The sequence below is a fragment of the Podarcis bocagei genome (assembly GCF_964188305.1).
Source record: "Podarcis bocagei genome assembly, chromosome: 6".
Taxonomy (NCBI): domain Eukaryota; kingdom Metazoa; phylum Chordata; class Lepidosauria; order Squamata; family Lacertidae; genus Podarcis; species Podarcis bocagei.
The window spans coordinates 79,194,118-79,210,057 of record NC_138130.1 but is presented as its reverse complement, the minus strand read 5'-3'; the positions used below and the strand labels follow the sequence as shown (position 1 = coordinate 79,210,057).

General features: G+C 40.6%; 1 protein-coding gene across 4 annotated transcripts in view; it reads right to left on the bottom strand.

Annotated features, from left to right (window-relative positions):
* Positions 1 to 1,379: 1,379 nt before the first annotated feature.
* DCLK1 (doublecortin like kinase 1) overlaps positions 1,380 to 15,940 on the bottom strand; it is a 200,507-nt gene continuing 185,946 nt past the window's right edge. For 3 of the 4 annotated variants that reach the window (XM_081197933.1, XM_081197932.1, XM_081197935.1), the window contains one exon: positions 1,380 to 1,853. In XM_081197933.1, the coding sequence (XP_081054059.1) occupies positions 1,689 to 1,853 (165 nt within the window). In that variant the 3' untranslated portion in view covers positions 1,380 to 1,688. Of the gene's footprint in view, positions 1,854 to 12,420; positions 12,495 to 15,940 lie in introns of all 4 variants that reach the window. The other variant, XM_081197934.1, reaches the window with a different exon arrangement.

The following is a 15,940-nucleotide window of genomic DNA, read 5'->3' as shown; positions in this document are numbered from 1 at the left end:
CTTTTATAATGAACAAAATGTGTTCAATCAAGTACCTTTTATTCCACTGGTTGAAATCCTTTCTCCACTTAAGCTGCTTAAATGACATTACCTTTGTCAGTATTTAAATAGCCCAAGTGAACAGGATTGCTGATCTCCCCATCTCAGGTGTTTTGTATCTCAAAGCAAAATTTCTATAACCTCTAGATATGAATTTTACCATCCTGCATTTCTTCTAAAGCCTCCTCAATAACACTTTGAGAATCATGCCTTAAAAACCAAGGTTTTTTTTAATTCAACTAGAGTGACTGGTGAATGAACAGAGACCATTTTTACAAACATTATTACATTTTGGAACCAACGTTATTTTAAAAACCAAATGATTCTTGTAGGTTAATTATGTTTTCAAAGCACTGATGAAACATTTACTTTTGGAATTTTTGTTCCATTTGCTGTCTGTCTCTCTCTCACACACTCGCAGACTAAATTCTGGTAAATATATTTGTACAAAGACATTAGGTGAGTAAGTGCTAGCCACTTTATTTTTAAAACAAAGGTTATTTATGTTTGGAATTTCAAATCTCTTCTTCAATTTACATTGTCTGTAGAATAATTTCCTCTGTTAAACATCCCCCCATCCAGTCATTGTAAATAGCACCCCTCACCATATAAATAACACCACAATAACGCCCAGAGGAACAATCCATGGCATGAAAAAAACCAAAACTGATTGTGTTTATTGCCTGCTCCCAAACATGCCTTCTGCATGTACCTGTGTCTTTAAAAAGAATGTACAGAAAGGAGGACTTTGTGCACAGCAGAGTATGGATGATGGGGAATTCATTCCACTATAGACTCCCATGAAACTGTGTTGCAGCCAGCAACCAGGGAACTACAAACAGCACCCTAAACAGATTGTTCTTAGACAGCTCTACTGCCTGTGACATTATTTCAACAAGTAATCATGGCAGAACACACCTAGAAATGGTTAGAATTTCTAGGTTCAATGTGCTAAAAGGAGGGTGCTTTGTTCAGCAAAACATGAGAACAAACAAAACTATCATTGATCTCTCCAACAACTCAGATGCCCAGTGGTTTTCTTTGTAAAGATCCCAGTAGCTGCTGGGTGACTATTTGTACCCCTGGCATAAGAGCATAAAAACCAGACTCTACAAAACTCACAGATCCTGTAATTACGTAGCACTTCGGCTAAACCACCAATTTGAGTGCTGCAGGAAAATGTGTTGATGATAAAGCCCTCTTTGGGGCAAGTCAAGATTATTTAAGATTATGCACTCAGAGGGTTAACATATGCTTAAGTCATATACTGTAGCTTGACTGATGAAAACATTCATTGCTTCTATCCCCTTTGAAAATTATATATATATATATATATATATATATATATATATATATATATATATATGTATTAGAAAAAAAGCAAAATAGTCTTAACCCTTTGAGGATCATATTTAGCAGCAAGTCACAATCTAGACAGAACAAAGATGATTTCAGTCATTTAGGAAATTATTATTACAAAGATACTGTAAGCACCCTTTCTGTGGTTCCTTCTTTAAGCAACTGATACAGACAAAAAAAGAAGGAGAAGAAATCAAATGAAACAGTTGCACACAGGTTTGGAGGATTTTTGTTTGTTTGTTTTCAGAATCTCAAAGGGTTAAGCCAAGACTTTCAGCAAAAGTGTTTTATTAAAAGGGTGAATTAGGTGAGCGAACAGTCTCAGATGAACTGGGTGAATAGTCTTCCGATTCGGAGTTGAGATCAGGTGGTGCTTGTTGTGCCTTGCAGCGCCCCCTCACATCCGGGTTGCGTCTTCGTCGGAAAACCTGCCCCTCCTTATCAAGAGCGGTGGTCTGGCAGGGGCATAAAATGAGAATAAATGAAATTAGGCTGTGTATGAAATGCCATATCTGGCTACCATATGTTCTCCATCCCACCCTTTCTTTTCCCCAGGACTGGGGCTAAAATCAGTCCGGGTCAAATCAAAAACTCTTCCTCCACCCACCCTTCTGTTTCAGCCAGTTTTGGCTGGATTTAACTCATAACACAGATAAATTCACACAAAAGGGCATGACCCAAACTATTAAGAGGCAGCGTGACATCGTCAAGCATATACAGTGTGTGTGTGTGTGTGTGTGTGTGTGTGTGTGTGTGTGTGTGTGTGTGCGCGCGCGCGCGCGCGCACATGCCATATGTTAAACTTCTGGATGCTATTAATTTCTTGGAGTAAAGGGTTCAGGTTTCAAGGAGTATGCGGACTGACCCTACAATTATTCCCTTTCCAAAGTAAGCCTCTATCCTGACAGGAAAGGTTAAAAGGTGATTTGATTTGTACGAAGGGGGCAAATATTTGCCAACATTAAAAAACAGTGAAGGTGTCAAAAAAACCCCCAGTCAAACCCAACCCTACATTCTTACAAAACTGTCAGACTAAAGTCAAAGAAAGGGAGAGGAAAGCCAACTTCTAAACAGAATAACCACACACTCATTAGCAAGAAGAGATGTTATTCTACACGTCCAGGGAGCTGGTGTTACCTATATTTATAGTATGTACATCTGTGTCTATATTGCATATTCCCAAATATATCTATATGCAAAGCTGGATTTCCCCTAAACTATGAAGGGCAGAATAGTCAGTGCTTTGCCCAGTTGTTATTAATCCTTAGATCAGCCTTTTTCAACCAGTGGGTCCCCAGATGTTGTTGAACTACAACTCCCATCACCCCTAGCTAGCAAGGCCAGAGCTCAGGGATGATGGGAGTTGTAGTCCAACAACATCTAGGGACCCACAGGTTGAGAATCGCTGCCTTAGATGAAAATGAGAACAACACAATCAGAAGCAGTATGAGGTGTACATGGAGAAAGAACCTGGCCTGGGGAGAACCATCCTGCAGATTGGTTTGATCTATTGCTAAAGAGAGAAACAATGTTCACAAAGTGGTTTGTCTCTTTGGTAATAGGAAGAGCTGCAAGAGAAGTGTCAAGCGAACCCTGAAAGCTATGCGTATTTACTGCCACCAGCTCCGCAAATACATTTTGGGTGTATTTATCCAACAAAACAGTTCCTTTAGCACAAATAATTTTGGCTCCCTCTCCCCAACCCTCCCCCCCATATGTTCTGGGGCTTCCTCCAACTACCCAGAAGAGATTTAGGTGGCACACAGGGAGAGGACGTTGTGCAGCCCAAAGTGCTTGGGCTGGTGCAACTGTTTTCTTGGATGCCGCCCACTGCTTCTGGGATTTCCAAGTTGGCATTAATTGTCCAATTTAACACAAAGCATAAATATGGTGCTTAATTTTCAGAGAGCCTCTAAGTTTTGTTGATTTGGGAGGAACTGTCTACGGTGAATTGACTGCACATGCCAAAAGGATAAAAACTTGGCCTCTAAGCTGCAGATATATCCACTTGGGAGCAAGGGAGGCTAAAAACTACCGGATTGTCTAGAAACCAAATGAATGCAAGTGTTAAGTAGGAAATGTTGGAACGACTTCTCTTTATCATGATGGGCTCTTTTAAAAAATAATGCAATCAAGAGGTTATTCTACTTCAAAGGATGTATCATTTTCTCTTGGGACGTGCATAACTGTTTTTCTTCTGGAAAATTTACCAGTTAACTGTAATCCTGGTTAGAGAACGGAGATATATTTATAGACTGGGCATTTCTGAGAACAAGATGAAAACTAAATCCATCAGGTTAGGGCAGAATAGCATTATAGCAATCCATGCTCTAAAATAATGCAATCAGGGCTTGAAAATGATGTAATAAAGGCAGAAGACCGAGAGGGTTTCTATAGCAAATGGATTCAGTTAGGCTGAATTGTTCCACTAATAGTTTCATAGTTAGAATATTTAGAGCAGTAATACAAAGTGGAGGAAAAATCATATTTGGGTTTTAAACAACAGCAATAATTTTAAATAAGAATGCTAAAATTGAATTGCGATGGTTTGCCAAAGGTGCTTTGTTTACTGCTGATCCTTTGGTAAAGGTCTGACCAGTTTTCAAGGCCCCGTGAGATGCTTGGCCTTAAAACCAACTTTATTATTATATTTTAATATGAAGCAGAAGACAATCCAGATCATATTCACGTTACAAATACAGCATTTACAGTATATAGTTCTCCGAAAGCAATGGAGGGAATGGCATATATTACCATTCAATGACATACAGATTTGCATTTTAAAGTATTTTTTATGCTCCAAAGGCGTTTATTTAAAGGTTTGACCCACATCACATAATTTTTATATTAATCCCAGACTCAAGATGAAATTCTTCCCTTGGTATTCAAGTCTGATTTAAAATATGAAGGCTGCAATTTAGCCTCCAGCGGCGTTCTGCAAGTCTTACTAAAGTCAGTTGCCCTGATCTAGGTACGGCCATACAGAAAAACAGATGCAGACTTCTGCAGATGTATCTAGCTGTCCGTCGAAGTTAGGAAGTTGTCTTGTACTGAACCATAGCATTCATTCATCTAGCTCATCTAGTCTACACTGACTGACAGTCACTCTCCACTGTTCAATCCTAACCCTGCCTATCGCTGCCAGGAAGTGAACCTGGGACTAACCGGATACAACGCATGCACTCTGCAACTGAGCTATGGCCCTTTCCTATAGTATAACACGATAGGTGCTATGTGTGTAGCCTCCAAACTGCTACATCTACCCAAACCACACCACCTCTCAGAGGTCACGTGCAATATGCGCACAAGTTTAAATGTGCCTAAGTTGTGGGCTTGCTGTATATCAGAGTTTGGAACAATCCAACAAACCTCAGGCGTTCATGAGCACACTATGATGGGAATGACATTTCTCAGCTGGAGGGAAGTAGCATTCAGAGTTCCAATGAAAAGTCTATATTGGTAGCAACCTAGTAAAATTGCACGATTCTTACAGGGGATAGATAGGCAGCTACCTACTGCGTATTTGATTAGCAGATTGTCTTTAATAGGTCGGTGCTAATGAACTCTAAAGCATCCTTCAGGAAGCACCAAGGTCTGCAACACCATGCAGACATTATGCTGGCCACGGCAGACTTTGCCATAACCAACGTCATTCTGAAAGTTTTCATTGGAGCCCCACAACTTGGCCTATTGCCCTGGCTCTGGAAGACACACCCTCCACCCCCAATTGTAGCAAATGTGAAATACATGGCATATTTTAGCTGTTGCATAATGCTTTGTCTACTAGCTCAGGAATCACTGGAGGGAAAATATTCACTTTTTATGGCCATGGTGACTCCCCCCCCCACACTTTCTGTTGCTTTTGTTTTACTGCTAGCCATGCACATACAAACATATTCGTTTCATTAATAAAAGAATACGGGCGTATGTTTTCCCTCTTAGTGCATGCATTATTCATATTAGCTACAGGGCTGCAGTGAGGGCAGTGCCAGCGAGATATGCAGCTGTTCGTGCATTAATCTAAGAAAGATTCCCCTGCCACATCTCTCCCTCTTTTATTCTGTAGGATGCCTTTACAGTTTGCTTGCCATTTTGGATATGTTCTGTTCACTTTGCTGAACTAGGCCTATATTATGTACTGTTGCAACATTTGCTCGGAATACTTTAAAAGCTCCCACAACCACACCATTCTATTCCACTTCCATTAGCACCCAATGGCCAGTGCTTAACAGTAAAGGTAAAGGTAAAGGGACCCCTGACCATTAGGTCCAGTCGTGACCGACTCTGGGGTTGTGGCGCTCATCTCGTTTTATTGCCCGAGGGAGTTGGCGTACAGCTTCCGGGTCATGTGGACAGCACGACTAAGCCACTTCTGGCAAACCAGAGCAGCGCACAGAAACGCCGTTTACCTTCCCGACGGAGCGGTACCTATTTATCTACTTGCACTTTGACGGGCTTTCAAACTGCTAGGGACCGAGCAACGGGAGCTCACCCAGTCGCGGGGATTCAAACCACGACCTTCTGATCAGCAAGTCCTAGGCTCTGTGGTTTAACCCACAATGCCACCCGAGTAGCACCTGCAAATTGCCTGGCATTCGATAACCTATCAGCACTGCTGGAATCTTTAAAAGGAGGAACATCAGAGCCCGTCTGACCTGTGTGAAGTGCAAGTAGCTCTCCCAAGAGATGCCTTGTGAGTGGCAATGAGAGAATGGGGAAAGGCAGGTTTAATTCCTAGCATCTTTAGGTAGGGCTGGGAAGTGTAGACAATACTGAGCTAGATGGATCAATGATTTGACTCAGCATAAGGCACATTCCCCACATTCCTGGTGGTCCTTTTCTGTGATTGTCCTCCAAATATAGACTATTCTCTCACCAACACTGCCATCTTTTTTGGCTCCAGAAGATGTGTTTCTTTCTTCAGGCATTTGGACATGGCCTGGCTTTGGGTGAATATTAAGTGCTCATTCTTTTTTGAAATGGTGGCGGGTCTTTTATGCTTTGGGATGATTATTATAAAAACATACTGCGGTATATTTGCATTATATTCTTTAAATTGATATTGCTTCCCCACCCCCTGCCACTTTTTGCACTCCATCGGATACCGGATGGCGGGGTTGAGTGGCTATGCTGCTTACCTGACCTCCTGGCAAGTGCGTCATTCCTGATTAGTGAGAGGGAGAGTGGGAGGGACAAGGTAATAGGGAGGTTGATGCTGTACAAAGGTGACAGCAGGAGCACCATAATGCCTCTGTCAGTGCCCGCCACCTTGCCTCTTCCGCTCTCCCTCCTGGTAAGCAGCAGTGACCCATCTTCTGGGAGGTCAGGTAAGGGCTGCCATCCCACTCCATTGTTCACTACTGACTGCATCTTAAGACTGTTGCATAAAGCAGACTTTGGAACATCATAGAGAGTCTCTTTTCCCTGTCTATAACTCAGTTTGGCAAACCATTCTGTCCAAAAAAGAGTTCTGAAGAACTCAAAACATTCTTCACTGCTTTGTGATATTTTAGTAAGTTCTACAGTGGTACCTTGGGTTACATATGCTTCAGGTTACATACGCTTCAGGTTACAGACTCTGCTAACCCAGAAATATTACCTCGGGTTAAGAACTTTGCTTCAGGATGAGAACAGAAATTGTGCTCTGGCAGCTAAAGTGGTGCTCCAGGTTAAGAACAGTTTCAGGTTAAGAACGGACCTCCGGAACAAATTAAGTACGTAACCAGAGGTACCACTGTATTATTATTAATATACCCCTCCTTTTCCTTTAACAGGACCAGTGCTATTTTTCTAGAAAAAGAGGTGCCAGAACTCACTATGAACTCTTCCCTCGTTCTCTTAGAAGGGCAATGGCGCCCACCTGAGAGGTGCCAGAACTGAGTTCCAGTGAGTTCTAGCTGAAAAAAAGGCCTGAACAGGACTCAAGGAACCACTAAATTTTGAGTCATCAAGGCCCTTCTCTCGGTCCTGCCACCTTCACGGGCACACTTGGTGGGGATGCAGGAGAAGGCCTTCTCGGTGGCTGCTCCCAGACTCTGGAACTCCCTCCATGGAGAAGCTAGACTGACTCCCTCCTTGTTGTCCCTCCACCAGCAAATGAAAACTTTATCGTTCCAACATGCTTTTGGGAATGGACAGCTTTTAATGAAGGAGCTGGTGCCGTTCTGTTTTTATTGTAATTATTTGTATGGCTTTAATAGATTTTATAGGTTTTATATTGTTTTACTCCTAACAATGCTTAATTGTTTTTAAATTATTGTTTTTCCTATGCTTTTAGCGCTTCTCATTTTTATATGTAAGCTGCATTGAGTCCCATCAGGGGAAAACGTGGCAGTATAAATAAATACATAATCATTATTATTACATTCCTTTGCTGATAAAATCACTTCGACTTGGCCAAACCTGCCCACTGCTGCCTTAGCAGAGTGTGAGCCAGAACTGTCAGAAGTTCCAACTTGACCCAATTGCATTGGATCACTTTTGCCTTGGATCATATGAAGATGCAGCAATATCCTGTAATATTTGAATAAGGCAGTCGTCAGGTTTCTCCTCTACAGCCCCTCAGAGCAGGAATGACCTGGCAAACTTTAGAAAGTCTAAATACGCAATGTCTACTGGAGAACTCTTACCCATACGCTTGTTGACACTCTCAAAGAACTCCAAAAGATTAGGTAGGGCTTAGCCTTGTGGGAAACAGTTCCTCTTCAGCAAAACTTGTTCTTCTATATGCTTGATGATTCTGTCTTTAAAAAAATTCTATCCACTAGTTTTCCTGGAACAGTTATTAAGCTATAACTGGCTTGTATTTTCCTGGATCTCCCCAGGATCCCTGTTTAAAAATTGTTACTACTTTGGCCACTTTCAAGTTCTCAGGTACAGAAGTTGATCTTATGGGATAAGTTACATATTTTTGTCTGAAGGTCAGCAAATTCCCCTTGGAAACTTGCTCTATGTGGGGATGCCCTAGAAGAGAACTCAGAAGCTCCTGTTGGTCTAATATTTAATTCCAGCTGCATAGGAGCATATACTACTATTTCCACATAAGAAGCTGCCTTATATTGAGTCAAGGCCATTGGTCCATCTGGCTCAGGAATGTCTAAACTCACTGGCTGTGGCTCTCGAGGATTCCAGACAGGGAGTTTCCCCCAGTCCTACCTGCAGACTGAACCTGGGACCTCCTGCATGCAAAGCATCTGCTTGAACTGACTAATTAGCTTCAGAGCTCAATTAAAGGTGCTGTATCCTTAAGCTCTTGACAACCTGGGACCTGCATAATTACAGGACTGTCTTTCTTCATATGCACTCGCCAGCTAATTAACATTAGGCGACCTGCTCCACATTTCATCACTCTGCCAGGCCAAGTTGATCTCAGCAATATCCCACCCCCACCCCTTTTTTGCAATGCAATGCAGCTAAAGTCATGGAATACCTTTGCTGAAACACATCCCTGTAGGACCTTCTTATTTAGAAAGGATATGGGGAACGGTTGTTATTATTTTATTCTTATATCCCCACCCTCCCCTGCTCCCCCCAAAAAGGAGCCCAGTTGAGCTAGGCACTTAACTAGAGAAATTTGGGTTGCTGAAGTGGTGGCCTCTTGTGCCTTCAAACCATACCATGGAATGGATATGAGCTGTAGCCCAAAACATCAGGAGGGCAGCAAGCTGGGGAAAGCTGGTATAAATGATACACTTTCCTGAGTCAACTTAGCTCCAACCCCATCGCCATTATTCACACGTGATGGGAGAACTCCAAAATACTGTTTAATGTTTAATTATGTTTTTGTAAATGCTGGAAGCTGTCCAGAGGGCTGGGGCAACCTGGTTGGATGGGCAGGGTACAGATTATTATTATTATTAGTAGTAGTAGTAGTTGTTGTAGTAGTAGTAATTTGAACAAGTTGTTTTTGGATTTCACAGGCCACATGCCATCCACTCAACAACTCTGGCTCCCATGAAAAGAATCTGCCGTTGTTACCATTTGCAGTCTCAACGAAGGATTCATTATGAATTAATCAATGCAACTGCCATTGTCATTACAGGATGGAGATAGCTTTCTATACATTGCTTCCCATATTACGTTCATTAGACTTCAAGCAAGGTCAGTGAGCAGGACATACTGCAAGCTATCCAATCTTAAAGAGAAAAGTCGCAGCTAGCCTGCAGTTGCCGCTCTTATTCTCGTCCACCAAAATCAAATCACTAGAAGGAGGCTATCGGAACCAGGTCAAGGTGTTTTTTAAAACTCAGATGTTAAATATGTTAAGAGTAAGGTTGTTCAAGGCTGGTTAAATATTGATATAACTTGCTCAGTGAGGTGTGGGAACTACAATGGAAATGTGAAGGGTTACAAAAAACCCTGTCAGTTCTTTCTCTCAAGAGGACAATGTTTTCCCTTCGTTGTCTCCCTTATTTTTCTTCGTGTTTAAGCTTTCTTACTTTTATCTTTCTGCATCCTGAAAAGGGCAATTGGGTGTCCCAGCAGAAAATCATTTCCACATCTGATAAAGTGTTAAAAACACATGGTATGGCTCTCCCAACATTGCATCAGTTTAGACTGACATACCATGTTTAAATTCTCTCCACACTGAAAAACAACAACAATAACCCTCTCTATCCATAGAAATCAAGCACACGGAGGCAGGAGGAGGACGTTAGCTAGGGGTAGCCAATGTAGTGCTCTCCATGTGTTATGGAATACAAATCCCATTATCCCTTGGGGGGGTGTATGCTAGTCTACAACATCTATGAAGAATAGGGAATTTTTAATTCCTCCACCTGTATTCTGGTGTAATCCCAAGAGAGCATTTCTAGATGTGCGGTTTAGCTTTGATTTTGACCTTCCAAGCAGTAGATGTGTATATATTCTGGTGCATATATCTACTTCCCTCTGGCACGGATAACCATTTGAACAGCGAGAGTCACTCAAAATAAATAGGGGGAGGCCCTTCAGGCAGGAAATATTTTGCACCCAAAGGGGGTCACTGGACTGTAAAGTGGGTTATGTTTGGGACTTAAAGGGTCCTTATAGCAGGATGTCAACAACATTTTTTAAATATTAACTATCAAGCACTTTGCCCATTTTACAGATGGACAATGTTTTGGTTGCACTACTTGAAAAGCAGCTATCACAGTCGTGTGCTGTAATTTTACCATGTCCTGTTTAACATATATTCCCTGGTGTTTAATGCCCTGCTTAATATATATTTGTATGCATGTACATATGTATGTTTGAATAATCCAAAGCAGAATGTGTATTTGCCTTTGTGTATTTGCACAGTTATGTCTTCCAGAATCCTAGGGGTAAAATGTTGCATTAATATAGCTCCTACCTTCTTAAGTACTAGAATCTTTCCAAAATTTTATTCACTCTTAAAATGAGTTTATACCTATGCCTTATTAAATCTTCATTTACTCTTCGACTTCATGCAAAAATTCAACCATGTTGTCCTTCATACTATAAAGTAGAGGTAAATCTGTCCATATAATACGAAGACATTTCGATGGTTATATTAGGATGTCAGAGCAGTAGCCTGCATAGACATTGCTGGTATATACCTAATAATTTTATCTGGTATTAGCAGCAGTTCCTTGCAAACATGTGAACATTTGTTAGTCTTGGGTCGTCAGAAAAATGTGCATTATTTGTTTCTAACATTGTCCATCGGAAAAGTTAAAATACTGATCAAAGGCTTAGAATACTTAAACAAATATGCCATTTTAAACATCAATGGAATGGCTTACATCAATAGAATGGAAGACCACTGAGCATCTCCTCTACTGCAAAGCACCCACTCTGATGATTATTTAAGAAACAACATCTGTATATATATATCAAGAGAAAACTATTTCTTCTGGCCCGGTCTGCTGTACTTTGATCCATGCATTTTAGTTAAATTCTAGAAAGGGGGGATACTGAATGCACTGTAAATGCTTGCGATGACTGCTGCCACCATTATGATAATGAAGGTAAAATATCACACACACACACACACACACACACACACACACACACACGTGTGTGTGTGTGTAATATACAGTTTTGAAATCCTAGTCTTTTGAGGTAAAATGCATTTGACAATCCTCTGGCAATCCGCCGCTGCATCTTAAAAATAAAAAATAAAAATCACAAGCAGACCTGAGGAATATAAATATTAAAATCTAATAAACAGCCGCTGGATAGATGAAGAAGTGATTAATTTAGGAAAGGCACAGCATCTGTTTCTGTAGCAAGATTAGACGTTTTAAAAAGAAAACCCATCACAAGTAACTACCCCGTTCTCCATAGACATAATCACAATCCTATCAACTTTGTGAATCACAGGATAGTACCGAAGAGGACGGGGATCCATGCAATATACTCTTTTTTTTAATCTGTTGTTTAAAAAAAAGTATAACAAAATGTGCATACTTTTAACCACAAGCTTACCAGCACATATACAATGCATTTTATTTCGTTGAACTGGGGGGAAAGCTTCTAAATACTATGTTATGTCAATGCATTGTTCAATCTATAAGGCAAAGGTAGTGGTTGGGGGTGGGTGGGAGGGATTTAAAATGACAGTATATAATTTCACATCTCATAGAGAAAAGGAATATAAATCTATACACGTAGGTACTGGTGTCCTGTTGCCATATCGTGGGTCTAAAACAGAAGGGAGCACAGGACAGTAGATGCCTTAAAACCATAAATGTGAAAGAAAACATCGCTTGAGCATATCCATTTTATTTTATTTTTTTCTGTATACACTGTCCTTTTAACTATAGGGATAACTTGAATACTGAGCATGTGCAATGAAGAAAAAGCTTGCAATGTCAGTGTGAATAATGGGGTGAGGAAGGGGAATGAGGGGTGTGGCATCTCAATCAAAGGTTAAAATGAAACTGATAAAAGCAGCATATGGACTGGATAACGAATTAAAAATAAAATATAAAATGTTTATCCACTGAAGGAACTGGTTAATGGAGACTGCCAGCACGTTGCCATGGAAACACTGACTGTTGGAGCTGTACCATCTCATACCTTATCCAATACATTCCTGGTTGTTGGTAGTAGTCCAAAGAACCTGATCTCTTGATGGTAAAACCGTGGTCCAGCTGAGCAGAGAAAAACGGGGCAACTCAGTGGGTCGGCATTGTGCTAGAACATTAAGACCTCCAGACCAACACTGTCCCTTACTTTGTGCATATTTAATGTTCACTTTCACAAGATAGTACTCTAACATCCTTTTAAAAAATAAATAAAATAAAAAATCTATGCACTGGAAATGGGAAAATAAGAAAATGAAAAAATAAATAAAAGAAAGAAAAAGAAAGAAAGAAAGAAATTAGCCCTAAAAAATCTACCTGGCTGACTTAAGACTAAAGTGAGATAGGAGAATGCATTTATTTCAACTTCTGACAATTAGTCCGTTTATATAGCAACAAAAGTAGGCTGCCCCTTGGGTTTCACATACGTATATATCCCTCTCCCCACCCCCTGTTTGATGGCAAAGGGTGTGTGGTGTTGTTGCTTTTTTATTAAAAAAAAAAATAGCAAATCGTAGCCATTCCTTGCACCAGAAGAGACCAGACTACACAGTGATCAAGTTATGCTTCTTCATATTTGTCGAAATGTGCAAAGATAAAAGAAACACATTTTGACATTCCCATCAATCTTTGTATGTCAGGTTTTTGGGTTTTTTTTAAAAAAAGATCTTGTAGACAAGGGATATTCAGGAGTCCTGAATAACTGTATATTCCTGTACCGTACACATGAAGCAAAAGGAGTAAATAAATGGTTGCACTGTAAAATCTTTACTAACTTGTACTGAAATCCAAGTTGTAAGCTTAATTTAATATTTTTGTAGGGTGAAGTATATTGGTACATGTGTAGGGGGTGGGGTGGGGGGAAGCACATGTTCCATTTATTTCTTCAGTTGTACGGAGGCTGGGTTAGCAAAAAAAATAGAGGTGTTATTTTTCTAACTTTTCCACAGCGAATTGACACGTAGGTGGGTCACTACTTAACAGGTAATTAAATGTTGTTTTAGTTCTTCAGAGAGAGAGAGAAAGGCACAATGTGCAGTTTAATATTGGAGAATGCTATAATGCTAGAATTGTTACATGGAAATCTATTAAATGTATATTTATTTTTGTTTCCCTCATTAGACGTATAATGTGGTGACATAATGCTGAATGTTTAGAATTCATATTACAAGAGGCAGTTTGAAACATTTCCAGATTTTTACTTATTGAAGCACACACCCTGACTCTGAATCCACACAAGGCATAAATTAATATGTTGCTTTGTTTATTTTGTTTCATTAACCCGTGCTTAGTCTTATGCAAAATATTTTAAAACATCCAAAATGATTGAACATTTCCTGCTGAAAATATGAGGCCCTTATTATGCGTGTGTTACGTCCTAGACTGATCCATGATTGCCACCTACTGGCACACTTGTGTGACACACTTGCCATACACAATAGCCAACCTTCCAGGGGGTTTCCAATCAAAATATTGCATTATTATTTGAATTTCTGAATTATTGTAATGGGGGGACACATTTGACCACATCTCTCTCCTCTCTCTCTCTCTCTCTCTCTCTCTCTCTCTCACACACACACACACCTTTTCTCTATTTGCTAAATACAGTACTGCTGTTACTTTAAACAAAATAGGCTAAAGGAACAGATTGCAAATAGGACCTGGAGGAAAGCTGAAAACCAAGTAATATTTGAGGAGTGACACCTAAATAACAGCTTATTCTTCATGCTGACCCCAGCTTCTAATGAGTGGTAAACCTACAAGCTGCCTCTATTCCCCCCTCCCCCCATTTTATCTCTCTCAGCTGAACCCATGGAAATATATTTGCACAGAGAAATTTAAGGCAAATGGCCAGTGAACAGCTGGAAATACAAGGAAGTCCTGCAGATCCATCCACAATTAGAGACATTGGGTGGGATTTCTAAGCCAACCTTTGCTCGTCTGGAAACTTCCAGGCGTTTTGGACTACAATATCCATGAGCCCGACTGGTTGCCGAAGGCTGTTTCAAGCTGCCAAATGATCAACTTGCTCTCAAGTAATCACCTTGGAGGGAGTGCACCTGGGTAAAGCTGGTAAGAGGGTTCAACCTTCCAAGATTACTTGCAGGCCTCAGAAGAAGCCATGAAAAATGAAGAGGACGGCAAAGATAAAAGGAACGTGTGGGGTTCTCTGCCTTGTCTCCCTGCCATAAAGACAAAGGAAGTGGAGTCAACACTCTAGAAAGAAGCAGGAAGCCAATGTCCAAAGCACTGAAGAGTTTGGGACGCCCTGCCAAACCCTGATGAAAATCAAAAGCAGAAAGTATCTGCACTAAATATGAGGTGAGAGTCCCAAGTGGGGTTCCCCACCAAGCAGACACAACTGCTTAAGTTCTTGCAAGCAGCCTGCTAGGGCCAGTCTCTCAATTCTGCTTGCACTTTACCCCAAGGGTAAAATAATAATAATAATAATAATAATAATAATAATAATAATAATAATAATAATAATAATAATAAATTTATTAATTATAGCTTGAGTTGGGGAAGGGGGAAGATCTAATCTCTTGAAAACTGGGGTGGGGTGGGGTGATCCTTGGCTCCTCCTCTGATAGAAGTTTGTAAAACTAGGCTGACAGTGCCTTTTGTCATTGGTGACCATGCCCTCGTGAATCCTGGCAACACATGATGCTGTCAGCATAGCTTTACTTATGTCCTAGTAGGAGTAGGGAGCCACCCACCACATATGGCATCAACCTAATCAGAAAAATGAGGGTCCCCCACCTTTTGCAGAGGTCATCGCAGGCAGTGGGCTATTTAGCAATTTTTGGGTGGTGAAAAGAAACACTCAAAGCCCCCCCCCCCCCCGATTATCAGGGTAAAGGCTTGTACTCTTTGCCCTGATTATCAGGGTAAAGGCTTGTACTCTTTGCCCATCACTAATATGCACAAAATCATTCTCTGCACAATTCTCTAGATGGGATTGTTTTTTGGGGAATAGAGGTGGAAGCTGCAGTTTCATTTCTGCAGTTCTCAGGAAAATACTTCAACATTTCAGTGCAGAGTTCTAATAAACACATTTTTGTCTGCTCTTTTGACTAATGTACACTTTGCGCAAGCAATTTCTCCTAATATAATGCATGCTTGGACATTATTTTCACTAATATATTCATTTTTATCCACACTTTCTCCCTATTCATGCATTTTTTTGGAAACATTCTTTGGCTGGATAACCAGATTGCAAAGTCTGGGTAGGATGGCTCTGTTTTGGTTCTCACATTGTTTTTCATAGAATACGTGGATATGCTTGATTCAGCTTTAAATGTAAACCGAGTCAGATTCTTCCCCTATTCCTAGCTGGAATGGACTGTGTGGACTCCTGAGGTTGGCTTTCATGTGTGCACTGGCTTAAGTGCCTGCAGGCTGATGTACATGCTAGAAAGCTCCAAAATAAATGGTTCTTGAAACACATTGATTTCATTTTGAGAATGAAGGATTGTAAGCTTTAATGGGTGAATTAATCAACTCCAGCTTGTTTG